A 25000-nucleotide genomic window follows, 5' to 3' on the forward strand; every position below is an offset into this window, starting at 1 on the left:
GGTGCTGTTACGATACAGTGGGCAGTTAATTTCTTAATCCGTTGCTTTGTCTCTCTGGTAGGGAGTTGTACTGCTATCTTCGATTGAGCTCACAAGGCCATCCTCCTCTGGGGAAGGAGTGCTGTTATGCATGTACATACATTTATTGTTCTGTAACCCAGCAAATAATTAATGATGACAGACATGAGCCTGCTGTACTGCTTACTGCCAGGTTCAGAATTCCATCACAGTACAGCTTAGCTTCACCAATTACATGCAGGCTTAGTTCTACTGCCATATTGTACGGTACAATTCAATACATTATATAGTATTTCGAGTGTAAACTGGAACTTCATATGTGTTTCTATATACTTCGTGAACAACATCCATCCGGCCATATGCATGTTGTTCCGTCCTTTACCTTGACCGTGTGTATTTGTCCGTCCAGCAACGCTAATCTCCACATGTGATGTCCCAGTTTCCTCTTCTTTGCCTGTAGCACCCTGTTAGGACGTCCTGTGTGGTAGGCACCTGTTCCGCTATATGTGATCGACTTCACTGCAAAGATAATCATCGATGCGGTGGTCCAACGACCCGACTTGTCCACATGTGTACAGTTATGTGCACCGTGTCATATGCAAACCTAGATGGTTTGGACGGGTACATACTACATGCCGGATGTACACATTCTGCTGACACATTCACATGCAGCCATTTACATATCTGTACCTGCGGTGGGTTGGTGACATGTGGGGTACGTATTTGCCCGCGTGGCATTGCCTAACACAAACATCTTACCACAGTTCAGGTATGCACATTGTGTGTGGTTGTATAGCTGCACACGGATGCTAGCAGGTTTGGGTGCAGGGGTATACATGGGTGTGACTGACATGTACAATGAGGCTATTGTGTAGTACATCCGAATGCATGGGTTCTGCTTCTGGATATTACACTTCATCATACACCATCCAGTGTATGCAACAGAGACGTTGCTGGGTCTGGGATATGTTGCTATGCACATGTTTGCCTGTGTTTGAGGTATCTTGCTTCCTTACTGTTGTTATGTCAGCACAGCTACCCGACTATGTACTGTCACTACTGCTTGTGACCATTATGGTTGGCACCTTTTCCAATGCCCATAGTGGGGCATGTTATGTGGACACTTGAATTTGCAGGACTACACATACCCAGGGCTAGTGCAGTTGACAGAACTTCACTTGTTTGCCATACTATGAGCTTATTCTGTAAGCGCTTGGCTTCCTTATTTATTTTCTTATGCCATGTCTGTGTTCCATATCGTAATGTATATGTTTTATGATACTATTTAGATGTATATTGCGGAATTTGCGTGGCAGGATCGGAGGTCATTTTCCATTTTTACGATTGTTGCAGGGACACGACTGTCCAATCAGGGACTGTCCATGGCACATTGGGACAGCAGGTAACCCTGGTGACCATGCCCATGTCGCTACTGGGGTTTCCACCTTTTCCATTTTCCGATCTGGGATATTTCCGGGACTCACATCTGACTTTACAGGCCGACACATACAAACGGTCACTATATAGCATAGAAATTCACTTGTTTGCCTAAATAATATGCTTATTATTGTGGCAATTTCCTTGCTTATTCTGTTTATTGTGTCATTTAGGTATTTCTGTTACAGAAATAACCAATTCATGCTACCATTACATTAAATACGGGATATCATTGTGTCCTACAATCGTAGCACATCAGCCATTTCTAATACGTTTTTTCGGGACACAACTGTCCATGGAGAGACTGCCCCAACCAAAGTGGGACAGGTGGTGACCTTGCGGCGCGCTGACATGCGGCTGTACACCTTCTCTGAGTGTAAACACTGACAGTGCATTGCGGGACGAACGCGGTCTTATGCGTATCCTTTGCTCCTTGGACGGGTACACTTATGCCTTCGTGGCTTCTATTTGCTTCTCCGTTAATTTGGGACGGGGACTATGTTGCATACTGTACGTGCGTTTCATTCTGCACAGGACCTGGCTGCTGCCATTACTATTGTGGGCGGACCGTGGCTGTCAGCACATTAGGTTGCTCACCTCATGCCGGCTTAGACATGCCTCCAGACGCATCCTACCTGGGCTCGCTCACGTACACTACGCACGTGTCTGTGATTCCGGTGCACTCTCATTAATATGTATATGGCGCTACTGCGCCGGATATTCCATGCACCGCCGGCGCAGGCCTTACGCCGGCCTTGTGCCGAGCTTCATGAATCCCGGGGCTTGTATATAATATGTTTTTGGAATTATTGATGCAAATATGAACAAGCAATATTTGACACCTTGAGGCATCAGTAGGAATTAACTGCAGATGCACCTGGAAGCTTCACTCTGATGTAATGAGTTTTAAACAGTTGGGCTAGGCAGCTTGCCATTTTATGAGATGAAGGAATACGTAGGTATGTTACCCTGATGGTTTGCTGTCATTTTGTAACCTAGATATATGTAGCAGCTACATGGCTGGGAGGGGGTAGGGTTGGGTTTTTGTGCTGCCTGGCAGGTCCTTGATGGATTCTGGGATGCCCAAAGAAGGCAGACAGGTTTGTTGTGAGAGGAAGACACCAGCAAATGTTTGTCTGCATTTTAAGCAATAATACCTTTGCAATTTATGCTTTAAAGGTGGGGGGATTGTAGGTATTATGAAAACCTTTTAGCAGCAGTGTGATCTAACCCAACAGTCCTCATGATTTAAGAGGAAGAGTTTGGAATGAGTATGTATGCAATTTCTGGTTGTCTTAGAAACCTGCAAGCATAGAATAAAAAATGGGGGATTAAAAATATAGGTAGAGTAATTTACCATTCTGAGGCATCTCTTAGTATGATATTTCTGCTCTTTTTTGTATTTGCATGTCAGGAGAATTCAGGTAGGTAGCTTTTACAACATACATTGTATTTACTCAATAACTATCTTTTCATGTTATCTGTTTTTTTTTTCCAGGGGAATGTATGCAAACAGTTTCTTTTGGAAATGGATTTGTTATGGATGTATCCCTTTCCTGCTTGCCTGGCGTTAATGGTAAGTATTTTGGCCATACAGTTCTAGTATTTTCCTTTAGTGAAGATTTTTTGTAACAGAATCTGATGCTTAACTGTAGTTGTGCTTTTTGCTGTCCCATTAGGGATAAACTTATTTCATCACCTGGTAGTAAGGACAGTTTCATACCTACCATTAGCTTATAAGGGTTTGGCATGGATGTGAAAGAAAAGATGGTTGAAAATGGAAGACGGGGTTTTGGTGGCCTTACTGGATATCTTAATATCAGAACAATTTCTGCACCAGTACTGTAGCAAAGATTGGAGTGTATTTGGCTTGTGATATGGGTTCAGGAACAAACACAGAGCAGTGGTAGACTTGGTGAGGAGGTGAAGATTAAGTGGCCTTTTTTCTTTTTGGAGAGTTTTTGGTGAGTTTCTACCTTAAAGGTCCGTAGGTATGCACCTAGCTTGCAGCCAAAGTGACCGTTGAGAAGCTTAGCCAAGTACCTCATTAAAAATTCTTTACCTGCCCCATTCAGGTAGACTAACACTATATATCCCAGAGATGACTTTGTGATTACCCATTCTCTGAGTCTAGATTTTAAGGCATCATGGGTATTATTGTGCTTGATATGCAGAAGAGTCTATTCCAAAACATGGGATGTGTTGGGTTTAAGTATCATCCTTTATGCTTTCTAGTGGTGTTAACCTACCAATGGGTGTTCACATTTTGGTGCAGGTATCGATAGCACCACCAGTTCTGTAGAAGTGAAGGAAATCTAAAAATGGCAAGATTATATGTAGCATGAAAAGCCAGGAATAGGTCAGCATACAAGAACATATGTGAAACAGAGAATAAAGAAGGCTTTTAATCTGACTGGGTAGTTTAGGGCACTGTGCCCTTGGATTTGTTAGTAATGTCTGTGACTGCATGATTAGGGAAGTGAAAACTGGATAGACGTTGTATTCAATGCTAGGTTTAGTGAAGAACATACTTGGAGAAACTGTGACATTCTTGGCCAGGAAGAGGTATCCTATAGACTAAATGTGCTATGCAGAATGATTTTCTAACCACATTTAAGACATGGTGAAGTAAAGTACGTCAACTACATACAAACATGGGTGTTGGAGTACTGGAGCAACCAGCAACTTCCCCAATACCCAGTAGATCTTCATAACATCAGTCACCAATATCAAAACATTCTCTGCATGCTCTGGGGATTACCTCAGTGCGGTCTAAACCAATGGTAAGTGTTTTTCAGGACAGCAAGCCCACCCTGCACCCTCCACGCCAATGGCTGCATGCCCCACCTGCTAGTTGTATATACTAACTCCAAGATTGCACATTCCCTGGGGAAAGGAAGTATTCCACTACTTGGGGATTGTCAGTCTTGCACTCCTGTCTAACACCTGTCTGTGTTGACCAAATTGTCACACTACTGGGTGTTGGACCACTTGCCATTTGCTGCTATGTTTGGCACCCACATACATACCCAGGCATCAGTAGGCCGTGTCAGTTTTGTGGGGCAAGTATCCTTGCTATACTTTGAACTAAAGGAGGTATTTATCATTTTTATTTAATGTTGTTGTTAAAGCTGTTTGTTTTTTTTTATTATGCTTGTGGAGTTAATCCCTGTAGCCTTCTGTGTCTCAGACCCAAATTCTTTCCTCTTGTCAGGTAGTGGCTGTTGCTGTGTGGTTTAGAGTGATTATTGATGCAGGGCCTCACTGAAGCTGAAGTCCCAGCTTGTACAGGTGCAGTAGCTGGTGGAACACATTGATATGCTTTGCAGTTGTGTTACTTGCCTATCTAGTGGTTGTAGTGGGATTGTATAAAGAATAAATAAATCCTGAATATTAGAGTGAGAGGAGCTCTGATGGCCTAACCAGAAGCGGGTATTATGCCTGAATAGATAGCAACACAAGGATAAATGGGGGGACCCTCATTGTCACTAGATGGTAGGTTGGAGTTAAGAAAATGGTCAGTGGAGGTAGTATGGACAGGCAGATCTCTTGAAAATTACTAAAAAAATAGTGCTGTAAAATGTCAACAAACAGTCTTGGTGTTCTGTAACCCTTTACTGTTTCATTAGGTTCAGACAAGTTGCATCTAGTGATTGGGCAGCCAGTTAACCTTCCTTAGCATTAGTGCTTTATGAAAGTAATACCACAAGAATAAATATTTTGGGGATATCTTTTCTTGCTGTTGACTTGTGCATAGCAATTGTTGCTTTTTGAAACTTAGCATCGACTGAATCCAACCTTAAATAGCCTGGGTGCCTTCCTGCATTATTTTGGGTCACAAAATAACCAATAATTGTATGAAGATGTCAAAACAGATTGTTCTTTCTATATTAAAATACATAATACATATTTGCTGACTATGGCATTTTTCACTTTTGCATATTTTGCAGAGAATCATTTTTTTAATGTGTGTATTTGCTTTCATTTTCCATTCTTTATACAGAGTGCAATTTTGTTGAAGAAAGTTAGCAGATGTTCATCGTGTTACACTGCTGCAGTCATCACACTTGGGTTGAATCCCAAAGCTAAGGTTGGGTGGCTGGTCTATAAAGAGTTAGGATTGGCTATGAGGCCCTGCAGAACTGCAGTGGCAAATCCTGGTCTGCATTTACAGTAGAGAGGCAGGTGATAATGCTTGGTGAAGGTGTGCACTGAACTCCAAGTTGCAGCCTCCAAAATTTCCTTGGTAGGTACTCTTCTGAGAAAGGCTGTTGAAGTGGCTGTTGCCCTGGTGGAATGAGGCCTAATGTTATTAGGGACAGATTTTCCATGTTGTGTATAGCAGTACCGAATATAGTGTCCTATCCATTTGGATATAGTCTGCTTTGAGATAGCCTTGCCTTGTGATCCTGCAGCATATACTACAAACAGTTCAGTTTTCCTGACAGCTTTTGTTTTGTCCAAGTAGAAGTGTAGCTGTCTGTGTATAGCCAAATAATGCAGAAGTTTCTCCCCTTTATTTTGGGGGTTTGGATAAAAAGTTGGCAAATGGATGGTTTGGTTAAGAGCCACACTAGATACCACCTTTGGCATGAATGTAGGGTTTGTCCTTAAAGATATCCTGTCCTGATGAAAAATTATAAAAGGTTCCACTGCCATTAATGCCTGTAGCTCTGAGACTCTTCGTGCTGAAGTTACTGCCAGGAGCAGAGCTGTTTTCCATGATAAAAATTTTAGATCGGCTGCATTGGCTGGCTCAAAAGGTAGTAGGGTCAGTTTTTCCAAAACTAAATTGAGGTCCCAAGTTGGTGTTGGTGCTCTCCGAGGCGGTCTTATGTATTTAGCCCCTCTGAGGTACTGCTTTAGCAAGGGATGAAAGAATAAAGGAGGATCCGTGTTGTAATGTGCAGAAATGGCAGAGGCGTAGATCTTAATTGGTGAGAAGGAAAGGCCTCTGTCCAGCATCTTAATTAAGTATTGTAAAATCTGAGGAATGTTTGGAATAAGAGGGTCATGTCTGTGAGCCTGGCTCCAGGCGCAGAATCTCTTCCATTTTTCTGAGTAAGCTTTCCTGGTGCTAGGCCTCCTGGCCACCAAAATGACATCCATAGCAGCTTGAGAGAGGTGTTGCCTGTTTGACTAAAGTATCTGCCATGCAGCCAGGTTTAGGGTTTTGAGCTGACCATGCAGGATCTGATTGTTTTGTTGAGTCAGAAGGTGTGGAATTTGGGGCAAAATCCATGGTGGGCCCTGAGCCAAGTTCCTTAAGATAGGGTACCAGTACTGGCGTGGCCAGTCTGGAGCAATCAGGATCATCTGTGGTTTTTCTTGTCTGGCTTTTAGGAGTACCTTTGAAAGGAGAGGCAGTGGTGGGAAGGCATAGACTTTTAGGTTTTTCCAGCTGAGCAGAAGAGCATCCACTTTCCATGCTTGTTTGTGATAAGTCCTTGTGCAGAATTTTTGTAGTCGGCAATTCAGTGGGGAGGCAAAAAGATCTATGTCTAGGCATCCCAATTTTTGTGTGATCATGCTGAAGATTTGTGGATTCAATTTCCATTTGTGAGGGTCCATGATATTTCTGCTTAGGTCGTCTGCCAGAGCATTTTTCTTTCCTGGCAGGAATTGTGCTTGCAGGTGAACTTGGTATGTTAGAGCTGTGTTCCACAAGGTCATGGCTTGCCTGCATAGGGGATAAGAATGAGTGCCCCCTTGCTTGTTTATGTACCACATTACTGTGGTGTTGTCTGTCTTTAGTAATAGTTGTCCTGGATGTAGAAAGCCCTTGAAAGCTGTTAGGGCATTTTGAACAGCCAACATCTCTTTTTGATTGATGTGAAGATGCATCTGGTCTGTGGTCCACTTGCCCTGAATGCATTTTCCTGCCATGTGTATTTCCCAGGTGTAATCCGAAGCATCTGTTGTTAGAGTTTGCCTGGCTGTGGGTTTGGTAAAAGGCTGACCCTTGTTTAGGTGACATGCCTGTGCCCACCATCAAAACTCCTGTTGTAGGCAGGGAATCATTGGAATTACTGCTTCTAAACTGTGAGAGTGTTGAGTCCAAACACTTTTTAGGTACCATTGTAATTTCCTCATATGCAGTCTGGCATATGGTATTAGTAGTATGCAGGATGCCATGAATCCCAGGGCCTGCAGATTTTTTCTTGCAGGGAGATGGGACTTTTTTGCCAGTAATTGAAAATATTGAGTTAGTTTAACTTGTTTGTCTGGTGTGAGGTAAGCCATCTGGGCCATTGTATTTAAGCTGGCACCCAGGAATGTAATCTGTTGTGAGGGCACTAGATGTCCTTCAAGGATGCATCTGCAGTCCTAACAAATGGGTTGTCCTGTCGTCAGGCAGCCCTTCGGTCGGCCGGATTCCAAAGTCTGGGTCTGGCCTCGGCTGGTGTCGCACTTCACCCGACGTCATCTCTGCTGGTCTTCGGGTATAAATGCATCAGCCGACGCCATTTTCCTCAGTCTTTCTTGCCGCGTGGCGCCCGAAGCAGAAGCTGTTCGCAAGTGCCGGTCGGTCAGATCCAGAGATTACTACTACCGAATACTACTTCAAAGACTTCTAAAAAGCTAAGTACCCCGTTGGGAAATCTTTCTTGCCTCAGCCGATGTCAGAAAAAGTAAATAACTGTTTAACTTGTGGGAAACAAATACCTCATAAAGATTTCCACTCTTACTGCTTACCTTGTTTAGGCCCAGAACACGACGTAGCAGCCTGTTTAGCCTGTGTTTCCTTCAACCGACGAACGCTTAGGCGTCGGTCGGAGTTTGCTGAACAGTTTTTCGGCTCAGTTTTTGCGTACATTATGCCGTCGGATCCTCCGACTTCTCAAATTGTTAAAAAACGCAAAGAAAAAGACCGACACTCGCGGTCCGCGGTTTCGGCCGAAACCGCGGTTAAGCAAACCGCGAGTGTCTCGGTTTTGGCCGAAACCGAGCAAACGGGTCAATCTTCAGCCGAATCCTTGACTACTACCGAGGCTCCTGCTACCCTAGTTGAATCGGCCTCTGAAGTTTTGCCTACTAATGTGGTCCCTCTAGAATTATCGGACACCATCCCTTTGGATGTCTCTACCCCAGCACGTGGTGCTGCTAGGCCTCCTGCAGCCATGTCTATTAAGGCCTTTGCCAGGGCTAAAGCAGCCAAAACTGCTAAATCAGTGCCTGTTAAGCCCCCCTCACACAGGCCCAGTTCCAGTTCTGATATGCTTAGTCTCGCAGAGGATCTCATCTCTTTAATAACGGGATCCCAATCTCACCCAGACAGGGCCTCTCAGCCTCCAGAAAAGAGACCTAGAGCAGAGCCCCCAGAGCCAGTGTCCTCAGATGATTCTTCTGATGATTCAGACATTACAGACCATCCAGAGGCTCCTTTTTCTACTTATGAAGATTCCGATGCTGAAGAATCTATTCCATATGCCTCTCCACCAGAGGAATTTTCCTTTGGGGAAACCTTACATGCCATGAGAGAGCAATTCCAATGGCAGGGACAAGATTTCTCAGATTCAAGAAAAAGGCTTAGGACCTTTTTACACTTACCGCAACATAGGCCCTTAGCTATACCTCCAGTTCTGCCTGTTGTGGATGATGCATTTAATGATGTTTGCACTGCTCCTGATACCTTACCTCCAGCCCCTGCCAAACCCGATAGGTTTTACAGGGTACCGGACACTCATCACCACCTATACAAGGCCCCACTTGCAGATCCTGAGACTATCTCCCAGGGGCCTAAGGCAGTAGCTTCGACCTCAGCAAAAAACCCTCTCCCTTCTGAAAGGGAATCCAGGTCCTTAGAGAGATGGGGTAAAAAAGTTTACACCTCTGCTACTCTCTCAGCTAGAGCTTTGAACTGTCAGTTTCATATGATCCAATACCAAGAGTTTATGCTTGATCAGTTAACTAAGAAACTGTCCTCTGATGATTCCTTAGATAAGAAATATGTTTTAGAAATGGTGAATAACATTCAGCAGGTTAGTAACCATTCTTTAAAATGTGGCTATGATGCACTGGAGGCTTCATTTAGATCAGCCATAACTGGCACAGTTATAAGAAGGCATGCATGGTTGAAAGAACAGGTCTTGCCGGATCATGTTAAAGCAAAGCTGTTAGATGCTCCTATGGATAAGGCCAGTCTATTTGGTTCTCCTGCCCAGCAAGTAATGAAGAAAATGGAAGAGAAGGCAAAATCTGTACAAACAGTTAAAGATTTCTTACAGGTTCAGCCCCCAAGGTTTAGCAGGAACTGGCCTTCCAAAAATTGGTCCTTTCCAGACTCCTCTAAATCTCAGAGAGGCAGGAATAGACGTTCCAGAGGCAGAAATCAATCCAGAGGAGGTGCCTACAGAGGACGCCAGTGGCAAGGCAATAACCAGCGAGGCACAGACACAACCACTGCCACTGCAACGGGACAATCACAGTGACTTGGCTCTGACACCGCCTACCAGGGAACAAATAGCAGCACCCTTAGGCGGAAAGTTAGCCTTGTTTTCAAAAAATTGGCACTACATCACAAAAGACAAGTGGATTTTGCAGACTATAGACCAAGGCTACAGGTTTCATTTCCACACCTTACCAGTAAAAAGAGGAATGCCAAACCTACCTCCAAACCAGAAAACAGAAGCTCTAAAACAAATAGCTCAATTAACAAAGATGAGAGCTGTGGAAAGAGTACCACCAACAGAACAGGGCAAAGGATTCTACTCCAGACTCTTCCTAGTACCAAGAAAAGAGAAAAGTTGGAGACCTATTCTCGACCTGTCCGCCTTAAACACATTCATCATTGTTCCAAAATTCAAAATGCTGACCCTACAGCAACTTCTTCCCATGCTGGGCAAGGAGTGTTGGCTGGTAACTCTAGATCTCAAGGAGGCATACCTGCACGTCCCCATACGACCAAATTGCAGAAGATACCTCAGATTTCTTGCAGGATCAGAGCATTATCAATTCTCAGCATTGCCCTTTGGCTTATCTACTGCGCCCAGAGTATTCACAAAATGCCTGGCATCAGTAATCGCTCATTGCAGGCTACAGGAATCCAAATTTATCCATACCTGGACGACTGCCTGATACAAGCGGACAACAAAAGCAAGCTGACAAAAGACTTACAAAGAGTCATTTGCTTACTACAAGCCCTGGGATACACAGTCAATTTAAAAAGTCAAGACTAATACCATCCCAAACAAGAACATTCTTGGGTGCAGAATTGGACACAGTAAAACAGATGGCATTCCTAACTGCAGAAAAACAAGAACAACTCCCTCTTTACTTCTTGGCACTAACAAAGCAGAACAAACTAACAGCAAGGAAAGTACTGCAGGCCTTGGGCTTCATGGCATCATGCATAATCCTGGTCCCCCATGCCAGACTGCATATGAGAAAACTACAGTGGTACCTAAAGAATTTATGGTCTCAACACAGGCACAGCTTAGAAACCGAAATACCACTAATCCCATGCCTGAAACAAGAGTTCCTATGGTGGGCTCAAGCATGCCAGTCAAACCCAGGCTTGCCCTTCCACAACTTTCAAGCAAGCCAAACCATCACAACGGACGCCTCAGACCTAGGTTGGGGGGTCCACATGCTAGACAAATGCATACAAGGATTATGGACCCCAGATCAACTGCACCTGCACATAAATCAAAAAGAAATGCTGGCAGTAAAACTAGCAATCCAGAATTTCAGACCATTCCTCAAAGAAGGCCATTTGATGATAAGGACAGACAGCACCACAGTCATGTGGTACATCAACAAACAGGGAGGCACTCATTCATACCCCCTATGCCGAATGACTCTGGACCTATGGAATATGGCTCTGAGCTACAACATTCAGTTACAGGCAATATTTGTACCGGGAAAAGAAAACATCCTAGCAGACATGTTAAGCAGAACTACCTCGGATGCTCACGAATGGATGCTACACCCGGACATCTTCAAGGCCATCACACAGAAATGGGGAATGCCACAAATAGACCTATTCGCATCCCCACTCAATCACCAGCTCAAGAAATTCTGCACAAGGACATACCACCCACTTGCATGGAAGGTGGACTCTCTATCCTTCAGTTGGAAAGGCCTGACAGCATATGCATTTCCACCTCTTCCTTTGATGCACAAGGTACTACTGAAAATCAAAGAGGAGCGTCCAAGGATAATTCTGATAGCTCCAAATTGGCCAAGACAACACTGGTATCCATTGCTGAGGAGCATGTCTCGGGGGAGAACGTGGACACTACCCCTGATGCCTTTGATGTTAACTCAGAACGACTACAACATCATGCATCCGAATCTAAAAACTCTGCAACTAACTGCCTGGAACATTACGTAACAGCAACTAACCCAGATTTATCCCAAAGGGTTAAAGACATTATCCTGGAGGCCCGCAGACCTTCTACGAGAAGGAACTATGCAGGGAAATGGAAAAGGTTTGTCATTTGGAGCACTGAAAGAGGAAAAGATGTCAAAGATAGATATTGCCAACATCCTGGAGTATTTGGCAGAGCTTCTCCATACAGGCCTGTCCTATTCCTCCATCAAGATACATGCATCAGCTATTTCTTCATAGGTTCATAGGTTTATACTAGGCTATCTGCCCTAAGGCATTTATAAGCCTAGCCCAAATTATTGTGGCTTACGCCACCCCTTATATGAAAAAATACTGTGCCCATTAGTTTGTTGTAGAATACAGCTTCGATGCCCCTGTCTTCTCACATCCTCTACTCAGGCAGTTCCTCAGAGGAATCAAGAATGTAAAACCTCCTAGGAAACCACCATTACCAGCATGGGACTTGAACTTTGTGCTAGAAAAATTGACACTCCCTCCATTCGAACCAGCAGCAACAGCAGATCTTCAACACCTATCCTGGAAAACTGCTTTCCTACTGGCAATTACTTCAGCAAGAAGGGTTTCGGAACTACAGGCCTTAATGGCAGTACAACCCTTCCTAATCTTCCATCAAGATAGAGTATCCATGAGAACTAATCCTACATTTATGCCTAAGGTGGTATCCAGAGTGTCTCTAAACCAGGCAATCCACCTACCTTCTTTCCCAATCCACAGAACAGGGGGGAAAGACTGCTGCATACCTTGGATGTACATAGACAGTTGCGCTACTACCTGGACAGAACCAAGGGCAATAGAAAAACTGACCAGCTTCTAGTAGCCTATGCAACAGGAAGGGAAGGAAAAGCAATTTCCAAACAGACAATCTCCAAGTGGATAGGAAATTGCATAAGATTCTGTTACTCCTACCATGGAAAGCCAATTCCACAGAACATAAGACCTCACTCTACAAGGGCTACAGCACTACCACAGCTTTCTTACGAGGAGTGGCTACCAAGGACATTATTGAGGCGGCTACTTGGACCTCCGTGCATACATTTGCCAAGCATTATAACTTACCTCTATACTTTAAATCCCGAGCAGGGTTTGCCACTGCTGTATTGCAAGGGATCCTAACTACACCATAATTCTTCTTCCTCCTCCCCTAGTTTGGCTATGGTATTCTACCCATTTGTTAGGACTGCAGATGCATCCTTGAAGGACATAGTACAGTTTTGTACCTACCATAAATGTAGATGTCCGAACAGGATAGCATCTGCAGTCAGGATTACCCACCCTCCTTCCCCTCTGTGGTATTCCTAGGGTATTTACCCTCCTAATAGCTAGCTGGGGGGGGATCTCTTATGGTGTATTTGTTTGTATATATGTACATACATGCTTATTTTTTGTGTTTGCCTACCTTTTTTTGGAAACATTGGCATTTACCCAAAATTTAGTTTTCCAAGAGGGCAACTGGCATCTGGGGCAAGAAACACTGAGGAAAATGGCGTCGGCTGATGCCTTTATACCCGAAGACCAGCAGAGATGACGTCGGGTGAAGTGCGACACCAGCCGAGGCCAGACCCAGACTTTGGAATCCGGCCGACCGAAGGGCTGCCTGACGACAGGACAACCCATTTGTTAGGACTGCAGATGCTATCCTGTTCGGACATCTACATTTATGGTAGGTACAAAACTGTACTTTTTGACTTCTTTTCATTTACTGTGTACCCTAGAGAAATTAGCAACTTTTTCACAAACGCCAGATGCTGTAGAAGAATGTCCTTTGTCTTTGCTTGAATGAGGCAATCGTCCAGGTATGGATATATTTGAATTTCTTTTTGTCTGCAAAATGCAATTACTGGTGCCAGGCACTTTGTGAAGACCCTGGGTGCAGTAGATAAGCCAAAGGGCAGTGCAGAGAATTGGTAGTGCATTGTACCAGCTTTGAATCTGAGGTATCTTCTGCAATTTTGTCTGATAAGGACATGCAAGTATGCCTCTTTGAGGTCCAGAGTAACAAGCCAAGCCTTCTTGCCCAGCATGGGTAGAAGCTGCTGTAATGTCAAAATTTTGAATTTCGGAATATCCAGGTAAGTATTCAGAATTGAAATGGGCCTCCAATCCTTGTCCTTGTTCCTGTTGTGGTACGTTTTGTATAGCTCTCATGTCCATGAGGGCTGAAATTTGCTTTTGTGCCTCTGCCCATTGATTTTGTGGCAGGTCTGGCATTCCTTTTAGCTTTGGTAAAGTATGAAAGTGGAATCTGTAACCTTGAGACAAAATATTCAGGAGCCATTTGTCTTGGGTGATTGTTTGCCAGTTTTGAGAAAAAAGTGCTAGTTTTCCCCCTAAGGGGGCTTCCAAAAGGGACTTGCTTGGCGTACGCAGAGGAAAGTCATTGTGATTGTTTCCTGCAAGGTTGAGACTTGTCCTCACCTCCTTTTGGGGTTGAGGTGCCCCACTGTCATTATCTGTTTGAGCCTTGGGGTTGAGATCTGCCTCTTGGGCGTCTGTATCTGCCTCTCTGTGGCCTGTCTGACACTGGAAAGGACCAATTCTTTGTTGGCCAATTTCTGCTAAACTGAGGTGGCTGTACCTGTAAGAAATCCTTGACTGTTTGCATAGATTTAGCTTTATCCTCCATTTTCTTTAACACCTCTTCTGCCTTAACACCAAACAAGGTATCATGCTGTAAAGGAGCATCCAATAATTTTGCCTTAACATGATCAGGTAAACTCTGTTCTTTTAACCAAGCATGTCTTCGAATAACAGAACCTGTAACTGCGGCTCTACAAGAGGCCTCTAAAGAATCAAAACCACATTGCAAAGTATGTTTTCCCACCTGTTCAACTGCATGCGATAAATCCTGCATTTCTTTACAATCAGGAGCTTCTGAGCTTGCAAGCATTTTCTGTTTTAACTGAGCCATTAAATATTGTTGGTACTTAAGCATGTGAAACTGGCAATTTAAAGCTCTTACTTCTAAAGTTGCAGACGTGTATACTTTCTTCCCCCATCTGTCCAAAGCTCTGGAATCTCTGTCCGAGGGTACTGGATTTTTTGCATTGAAAGCCTTAACCCCTTTTGGACCCTGGGAAATAGTTTCTGGATCAGCAGAAGGGTTTTTGTAAAGAAGCTTGTGAGAGTCAGGGACTCTATAATACCTATCTGGCTTGGCTGGAGCAGGGGGCAAAGAGTCAGGAGATAAGCTGGATTCAGAGAACACATCATCCACAATATGTAGCGCAGGCGGAATAGCCAGGGGCCTCTGCTGAGGCGATATCAGGAAATCCCTGAGCCTTTTCTTGGATTCTGAGTAATCCTGACTTTCCCAATGGAAATGCTCCCTCATGGTATGTAAAGTTTCTCCAAAAGAATAATCCTCAGGAGGAGAGGCTGAAGGGATAGATTCCTCAGCATCAGAGTCCTCATAGGGGGGTAAGGAGTATCCCTGGTCTGAAGAGGAATCGGAGGAAATGGAAACCTGATCAGAGGAGTCATAGTCTGTATCCTGCCTAGGCCTTTAATCAGGGGTTCCCATCCCCCTCCTGAGAAAAGTAATGAGGTCTTTGGCCATTTTAAGCAAATGTTTCTTAGGCATGGAGGGCTGTCCAGGAGAATGCTGTACTTGTTTCTTTGTCTTTAATGGTACCTTTGTCTTGGCTGTTGTTTTAATGGTAAGTTGTGAAGGTCTGAAAACACCCTCAGAAGCCGATGCCTGCTCAGCAGCTCTGGACCCATCTGAGGGATTAGTTTCTGTAGGCCCAATACCTTGAGTTTCCAGAGGCCTAGTTGTCTCCACGTGGGAGTCGGAAGCGGCCTGTGGCGCTGAGGTAGCGGGTGTCAGGGCTGCGAAAGCGCCTCACTGAGAACCGGCGACTGGCCTAGAAGAGGTTTCATTGTCTGTTTTGGACCTTGGATGCCTGTCTTTATTCTTGTCTTTGCGTTTTTTCGGTATTGAGGTCGTCGGCTGATCCGACGGCATGGTATAATTGAACCTTTGGCCAAAGTAGTGTAAAGCAAAATCAAAACATCTTTTTGTAGTGTGTTTGTAAAATCTAGCACAAAACCAACAACTAGTGACGTCATGATCAGGGCCTAGACATGGAATACAGTAAGAGTGGAAGTCCTTATGAGATATTTGCTTCCCACAAGAAATACAATCATTAACTTTTTCTGACATCGGTCTGAGGCAAGAAAAGGGTTTCCCCAACCGGGTACTTAGCTTTATCGAAGACTTCTGATCTGAAATTCGACTTCGAAAATCTCAGGAGTCGGCCGATCGGCACTTGCGAACTGCTTCTGCTTCGGGCACCACGCGGCAAGAAAGACTGGAGAAAATGGCGTCAGATGCATATTATATACCCCTGGCACACTGAAGTCAGGGAAGAAGCGACAGTAACCGACGCCGGACCAAGACTTTGGAACTCTGTCCGACTGCGGGACCGCCTGACGGCAGGATAACCCAAGTGTGATGACTGCAGCAGTGTGAACACTCGAACATCTACATTTATGGTAGGTACAAAACTGTACTTTTTAACACCTTGTACTATTCAACAACTTTTTCCTGATAAGTTAAACTGCAAATTCACACCACCACCACCACTACCATTATTTTCTAAACTGCTTGACCTGGTAGGGCCATAATGTTGGCAAACTTAGCAGGGTAAAACAGACTGCCCTATCCTCAGCTATGGTCGCTAGCTCAACCTCCAAGATCTCCAGGTGTTTCGAGGCAAAATGAGAGCTATTATGTGCCCATTGTCTTGTGAGATTGACCTTAAGTCTCGTCTCTGTAGAAGATTATCAAAAAGTACCCTCGGAGGGTGCCCAAACCACCTCAAGTAACTGCTGTCAACATGAAGGAAAAGTGTCTTTAGTCTGAGGTCCCCCCAGATTGCCAGTGCCCATCTTTCTGATGGAGAATAGGTCCAGATAGTCTGTGAAAGAGCCTAATTTCTGCTGCTTGTATCCATCTTATCCTTTCAGTGACTACCCAAAGCTCATGATGATGGGAGAGGATATGGATGTTGATTTATTGATAAGTCATTGGATGAAGCTCTTGGTTTGTGTCTTGTTTCACCACCTCAGTATGGCACAGTGTGTGTAGTGCTTTCAGTACTGCACAGGTTTCACAAAACTCTCTACCCATATTTGTGTACAAGACCCCCAAGATGGTTAGACTTCTGTATCTGAGGTATTTGCTTTCCCTTCAGCTGGTGAGAGCAAGACACACTTTTCTGGAAGACAATCATGACTTCTGATTTAGAGGTGCAGATTTTCATCATAGCTGCTTTACACTTAGCAGATGACACCAGCGTGAAAATCACAGTTACTGCTGGCTGAGGGGACATTACTATCTGTATCTGACAGAAGTGCAGTCCTGGTGTCTTCAGACTGAAATACTGCTCATTTCATGGTTGCATCTTGATAACATGCTCATAAAAGTCACAAAACTGAAGGGGGAGACAAGAAAGATATCACTGACAGACTCATATGCCAAACTTGAACATATTTAGCTTAACAGCACAGAAACTGCCATAGACACTGCCTGTACTTGTATAACTCAAAAGCTGAATGTAGAATTCCAAAATCCAAGCACACAAGATGTGTCAGGCTGTGAAGTAGATCTGCAACAAACCAGGCACCAATATTTCCTAAACATGTTCCCACTGACGGCAGTTATCACGTTGTGTTCTGCTCCATGCCTGCATCACTAATTGTGTTGTCTGCTTGTCTCGTCTCATATTAACAGTTACTGTGATTTAGTACTTTCTTGAACTGTTGTTCAGCCTGCCAGCATACAGCTATTTGATACTTCATTAAGTGAGTGTTAACAGATGTGAATGAGCTTTTCACAAGTGTAAGTGCTTTTGTCTGATGAAGTCCACAAAGGTGAACAAGAGCACTTTTGAATAAAGGGCTCTGGATTTTTAAAGAAAGATATGTGAATGGATTATTGTAAACCCATGTCAAGGACTTCTCCACCATGTGTTTTTCCACTTTAGAATTAAGTATTCACTGTAACACTGAGAATGAGGCCACAAGTCTCACTCCTCAAACATAGAGACCAAGTGGCATGCAACCACACTGCTGTTGTAGCACTTAAAAAAGCATTCCAGGCTTACATGGTCATACACCTTCTCCAGGTATACGGAATGCAACTAGATAATATTGGCATTCTCCCATGACCCTTCCAGTATTTGTCCATAAAAAAAAAAGACTTGTTACAGTTTTCCACAACCAGGATAGAATCTGGATGACTACTCAAAATCAGAGGCTGTACATTTTGCTTTGACTCCAGTTGACTGCGTACATTTTGAAAGTATGGTTTGGAGTGTTTGGATACTGTGTAGGATAATTTAGTCGAACATCCCTTATTCAAAAATGTGTTTTTCATAGGCTATGCGGCATAGTTATTTTTTTCTTTGCAACATGTTTGATGTTTTGACTGTTCCAGCATTGCATCACAGAGCTTTAAATACAGAGATGTTAATTCTTAGAAGTTAGGTCAACGGTCTTGCATCTTTCTAATGCAAGTAGTATAAATATAGTGCTAAGAATACTGTGTTAGTATATGGTGTGTGTTGAGAAATATATTTGTACTACACACTTCTCATTTGGATAATGAAACATAATTTGTAATCATCTTGATTTGGTGAAATTTTAAAAAGTAAAACCATTCTTGATGTGATAAAACCTAATTGATTTTCTTGTACCCACTTTGTATTGTTTAGGGGCTAGCAATGGCCATAAGGCTGAGAACCAGTCCTTAATGGGATTTCATTCCATCACAGGATGAATACATGCTCATACATATACTGCACATTCCTGCATAGGAAGTTTAGACGATCACTGATTCATCTGTCACCTTGACTTTGGGGTGATGGAGGAAAGTGGAAACTTTGCAAAAACCCACATAGACACAGGTGGGAGTATGCTGACTCCCAAAGAAGTCAAGCCAGAAGGGAGTTGAATGGAGGAGCCAAGAGATGAGCCAACTGCTGCTGTACCACTGTGGTGGCACATAGAAGAACTTGACCATGAATCTTTATTTTGTTGTAAAATATCCTTTATGGATATTTTACAGTAAGGTATGACCAATAATCTTTGGAAAACTATGCAAGCTGTTAAAAAAAACAGGTGCATAGAAAATGGAATTTGTTGCATTTAGAATGAAAAGAAGCTAGTTTTGAAAGTGTGCCATTTTTAGATAGAGACAAATATATTTATTTGCTTTTGTTTACCAGGAAAGTCCATCTAAGTGAAAACTCCTTTTAAGCAGAGGCTGGTGGAAGAAAAGCTCAAAAAGTGAAGAAAACATTGGGAATCATAAAAAAAATTAATCATGATAATCATTAAGTCAGTAAAAGAAATAGATCTAGAAAATGCCAAGAAAGTGTTGGTAACAGGGACTGCACAATGAGGGCACAAATGAGTGGCTGACATTGGCTCACCCATCGTGTGGGAGGGAGGCAGCCTAACTTCAGTGGTATAGGAATGGGATCACAGAGATGAGCTAAGAGCTGGAGGAGTCCTATTTTATTTTTGTGCTGGCAGTCTCTGAGTTTTTTAGGAATTGTGCCTATAATGGATCCCTGATATGTTCTGAGGCCAATAAGTACTCCAATGTTGGATTCGTATTTGCAGCCGCAAAAAAATTGCATATGGATTAAGTGAGAAATGTGCATTCTGACTGAGGATTCTTTTTCCTCCTATTCTCTCTCTTTTTTTCAACTGTGGAAGCTAGGCTTTCTTCTTCAGAGCAGGGCACAATTTAAAATACAGTGATGGAGACAAAGCTATGGAGTTGATCAGTGTCTCCCAACTTGTAAACGTCATACTTGGGTTCATGTTAACCCTTAAATGTTCCTTTTGTCATGTTTTTTTACCTCCCAGCAGCATCTCTGGCTATGACTAAACTTGCAGTACAGAACCTGTTTTTATAATTATGAGTCAGATAGACAAACACAGTTTTTATTCCAGCAGAACTGATGTTGTTTGCAGATCGTTGTCTCAGTGCTGTTGATGTGAGCGTCATCAAAGATATGGATACTAGCAAAGAGGTTTTTCCTACTTGATGTGGAGGATTTCCTATAGGTGTTGTTAATGGTATCATCCTAACTTTTTAGATGGTGTCTGTGAATTTTGTTGGGGGAAAAAAGGATTGAGATTGTAATTAAACAGTATAAATGGTAAAGGTCAATGAAGATGGACTCAGGCATTTTCTTAAAGAAGACAGCATTGCATAATTAGTCCTTTGCTGAATGTCCTGTATTTTGGTTGCTGTAGCTACCTAGGTAAAGGAAGTCCTCAACTGTCTTAGGGGTCTGTTCCTTAAATGTAAGTTATGTAGGGTCATCTGTAAGGGCTTGAGCATGCTAACTTAACAGAACATGTTGATTTTGTCAAGTCTGAGTGAGGTTCACAAATGTTGTCAAGCTTCTGCAAATGTGGCTTGTTCAGATTAAAGGTGAATTTTATGGAAGGCGGGCACAATCATTTGCATATATGAAATCAGCAACATATTCTTCATAAATTTTGGTGCTTCAGTGGAAGTATTTGAGGTCTTCATCCTTTCTGTAGTCTAGACTGTACTGGTCCAAGTGAAGGGATGTTTTTTTGTTAAAGATTAGGAGGACTGAGAAAAAGCAATAAACTCACCAAAAAGTAAAAAAAAAAAAAAAGGGACCTCCATAAAATCACAGGCACACTGTTTATTAGAACATACTGAGGGCTTTCATCATACAATAAAACAAAAGACTTCTTCAGAGGACAAGCTCCCAACAAACTGCCCCTGCTTTTATAAACACATCCTCAACCAATTACAACCTGCCCAACTTAATAAATTATGATGTCATGCATAAACAATAGTTTTAAAACTACAACACCCTCACAGAAACAAGAACATACTGCGTTCTTCCATAAACAGGCTCCTTTAAATTTCAGGACACTATTTAAAGATGAAGCATCATTAAGTTCCGGGGCAGCCAAGGCATTCAGCCTTAATTGCCAACTTAATTCCCGCATTTCCAATACAGTGTCAGCATCACCACATACAGGGGAATTGATAATTCTATTAATAACAAAAAAGTGAACTTCTTAAAGGAAAGGACAAATGATGGAATGTCTATATAATGCATTAGTCATCTTTTTTCTTTTAATGTCATAATAATGTTCTGTAATCCGATCCTTCAATTTTCTAATAATTTTCCCCACATAAAAAGAACTGCAGGATTCACAACTAGCTAAATACACCACATAAGTGGTGTTGCAGTTATATTTCCCAGGACTCGCCAGTGTCCTGTCATAATCCTTCACCACTACTACTGGGCCTTCACAGATGTACCTATGGGTGCACTTTGTAATTTTGAAAGCCCAAAATCTCGTGTTTTGATACACTGAACTCAAAACATTGAGGAATCTCAAAACTACCAAGTGGTACAAAAAAAACTAAGTAAAACAATGTTTTTGCAGGGGTGCAAGCTGCCCCTGTGCCCCCCACACCCTCCGCAACTTAAATATACCATCTCCGAGATCACGCTACATTCTCTCCACTGTAGAGCGATCTTGGAGATGGTATATTTAAGTTGCAGGGGGTGTGGGGGGGGTGCAGGGGTCTTGCCCCCCTGCAAAAACATTTTGTGGGGTTTTTTTTTTTACTTTGTAATTTCGAGATTCCAAAATCTCGTGTTTCTGGGATCAGTATTTTGAAACTCGAGATTTTGGGCTTTCGAAATTACAAAGTGGGCCCCTGTTTACACAAATGACAAAACCCACTCTTCTGCATTCTACCATGAGAAAAATGCTTCTTCTTGGAAGATCATTCAAGCAACAACTTAACATTCCTACCTTTGGAAAAAACTATAACTGGGGTCTCACCCAATACTTTTTTAATCTCATCTGTAAACACTCAGTTCCAAAAGGATTTCACAGGACTGATATACAAATCAATATTAACACTGTACGGCATAATAAAAACAGGTTTAGAACTATCCGAGTTACCCCAAGCACCATATTCCACAGGGCGCCCAGTGTTCATCAAATTATTGTGCATCACACCTCCCATCAAAATAGGTGCAAACCGATCTCAGCGATCTATCACTTCCTTTTGTAATTTATTCAAAATTTTTAAGGTACTCCATCTGTAAGAATAAACAATGCAAGAGATGTAATTCCTCAAAAAACTTGTCATTCTCAGACATAAGGTGAGGCAATCTTATGATTTTTTTCTGCTGGTAAGGATGACAACTTTAAAAATGAAGGTAAGAATTAGAAAATTTTTCTTCCTAAAATCATAGAAGTAAATCACCCAGTCTCTAAATTTTTGCCAATAGTGATATTAAAATAATGAATACAGTCCTTGGTACAACAAGTAAACCTTAAAAAAATCAATAGTCTCCCACACCTTTAATGTCTCCTCCTATTCATTTATGGTACCCTTCCAAAGGATTAAAATATCATCGAGGAAGCAGAAATAAACACAAACTTTGGAAAAAACAGGGAAGTGAACACTACTTTTTTCTCCCACCAGGCTAACACTGTATTGGCAGAATGGGAGCCCAGGAGGCACCCATTGCCACTGTAGTACTTTGATGATAATATTTACCATCAAACTGTAAAACAATTATTTTTAAGCAACAATTCTGTAAGTGTAACCACAACTCTTACCTCACAATTTGACAATGATGAAAATTTCATGAGAAATAACTCAAACCATTCAAGCTCAATATCATGGGGGGAATCACTGAATATAAATCATTAATATCTACTGTAATAAATATAATATCAGCATCAAAACCCAAACCATTAAATAACTCCAGACAGTGCCACAAATCCTTAAGAAAATTTTGCTGACACTATGGGTCTCAAAGGGAGATCATTCACATTTTTATGTATCTTGAGAATACCGAATGTAGCAAGGATTGGTCACATTTCAAATAATCACACTCATTATGTTTTAATTCCCCTTGGAGTACCATATCCAACAAATAAAAATCCAATTTTGCATAAGCAACAGTAATTTTGTGTAATGACAGTTTCAGTAGATAACATCATAAACATTTTAGTTGAGTAATCAGTAGTGTTCATGATAACAACCCTGCCACCCTTATCAGGTTTCATAATCCACACAGTCTTATTGTAAGTCAGTTCATTCAACAAACCTCCTTCCTCCCTAGGTAAATCATCAGGGATTATTTAAGTTTCTTGCTTGAATTAAAGAGGTCTCTGAATTGACCTTCACAAATTCTTTCAAATGTAGAAACCAGAGGGTTTGGGGGAGAAATAAACACATACTTGTTCTACGAAGACAATCAATAGTATGACTTAGCAGCCTGATCAAGAAAAAACTTTAAATTAAGAGATCTAGTATACAATCTTAACTGAGTAATAGCACACATAATATCTAATTTAAATGAAGGAACAAAATTAAAACCTTTTTTGAAAATTGGCATGATTTCATAGGTAAATTCCACACTGTACAAGTTGAAAATCCTAAAAGGTTCTTTGCGTAATTCATGCATAGGTTTATTACAATCACATCTGCATTTAATTACAGTCTGTAATTTCCACTGCCCCTCCCTCTGCCTGGAGTCTTCACTTGATTTTGCCCTGTTTGAGGGTTCGTGGCAGGCCTGAGACCATGGTTCTGCTGGATGTTGGCAGGCTTGTCATAATGTCAATAATGTGGCTGTTCTAACCAAAAAAAATAAATAAATAAAAGAAAAAAAACTTCATCCATGGTCCTCATTACCAGAGGCAAAGTTCATAGACTTTATTCAGATTCTTTATTCAGAGCCCCTGCCATAATCATCCTTGTCCTTTATAAATTTACAGAGTTTTCTGTCCTTAATTTTAGCTACATTAAGATCCACTTTCTGAAAAATACCAACATCTGAGTTTTAATACTGCTAAAAACCAAATCTTTCTTAATATCAGTATTCAGGGCTTTTAATTCAGCATCAAGACTAGTAATTTGTGTCATTATCTTTTGGCATTAATTTCAGCATTGAAATACCTGTGTCGTCAAAAAGCTTCTTCAACTCCAGATAAAGCCCCGAGTCCAGATCCATTTAGTTAAGAAATTTCCAAATACGCATCCACTTGGGAACCAGTTCGTTCTTCAAACACTCCCTTAGATAGGCATTTTTCAGTTGTAAATTCCAGATCTTCTGTAGCTTTTTTTCAAAGAGCACCATATGAGATTCCAAAGATAAACCCTCCAGTTCCACGCTACCATTTGCAAAAAAGGAAGTAGCAGAGGAATGTAACCAAACACCAAAGTCAACATCCTTTTCATTCCTGTTCCCTAAGTGCTTGGAATGCTCACCAGAGGTAACAGTTGCCTGAGAGCCATTAGAAACCACTTGTGTACAAATTTGAGGAGGGCAAGAGAAAAGATTCTGGCTTTTGGCAATACCACCATGACAAACACCAGGTCCAGTTGTATACCCTTCTTGTCTTGGGGTTACATAGCGGGGCAGTTGTTGCAACAACAAAGTAAGATCACCCGGTAAACTTGTAGTAGGTGTGAAATGACTAAAAAAAAAAAAAAAAAAGAACCCAGACGCACTGGTGAAAAACAAAGCTTGCAGAGCAGAAACCATTAACTAATAAATACACCAGAAAGTAAAAAAAAATGAAAAAAAAAATATAAAAAAACAAACCAGGACCTCCGTAAAATCACAGACACACCATTTATTAGAACATACTGAGCATTTACATCATACAACAAAGCACAAGACTTCTTCAAAGTACAAACTCGCAACAATCTATCCCCACTTTGATAGTTCTAAACCTGTTTTTATTTTTCCCTACAGTGCTAACACTGATTTGGAAATCAGTGTTGTGAAATCCTTTTGGAATTGAGTGTTTACAGATAAGATAAAAAAACATGTAGGTGAGACCCTGGTAATAGTTTTTTCCAAAAGTAGGAAAGTTAAGTCCGTTGCTTGAATCATCTTCTAATAACATGCATTTTTCTCATGGTAGAATGCAGAAGTGTGGGTTTTGTCATAAGTGTAGGTACATGTGTGAAGGCCCAGTAGTAGTGGCGAGTGATTATGACAGGACACTGGCATGTCCTGGGAAGTTTAACTGCAACACCATTTATGTGGTGTGTTTAGCTAGTTGTGAATCCTGCAGTTCTTTTTATGTGGTGAAAACTAAAGGACTAGATTAGAGAACATTATTATGATATTAAAAGAAAGA

At 42.0% G+C, this 25000-nt stretch overlaps 1 protein-coding gene across 1 annotated transcript in view; it reads left to right on the plus strand.

Annotated features, from left to right (window-relative positions):
• ELP2 (elongator acetyltransferase complex subunit 2) overlaps positions 1-25000 on the plus strand; it is a 1608146-nt gene that overhangs the window by 366900 nt on the left and 1216246 nt on the right. The window contains exon 5 of the mRNA XM_044065497.1: positions 2954-3031. Within this exon, the coding sequence (XP_043921432.1) occupies positions 2954-3031 (78 nt within the window). The remainder of the gene's footprint in view (positions 1-2953; positions 3032-25000) is intronic.

This window comes from Protopterus annectens, chromosome 3.part0, assembly GCF_019279795.1.
Source record: "Protopterus annectens isolate FY-2018-M chromosome 3.part0, PAN1.0, whole genome shotgun sequence".
Lineage (NCBI taxonomy): Eukaryota > Metazoa > Chordata > Ceratodontiformes > Protopteridae > Protopterus > Protopterus annectens.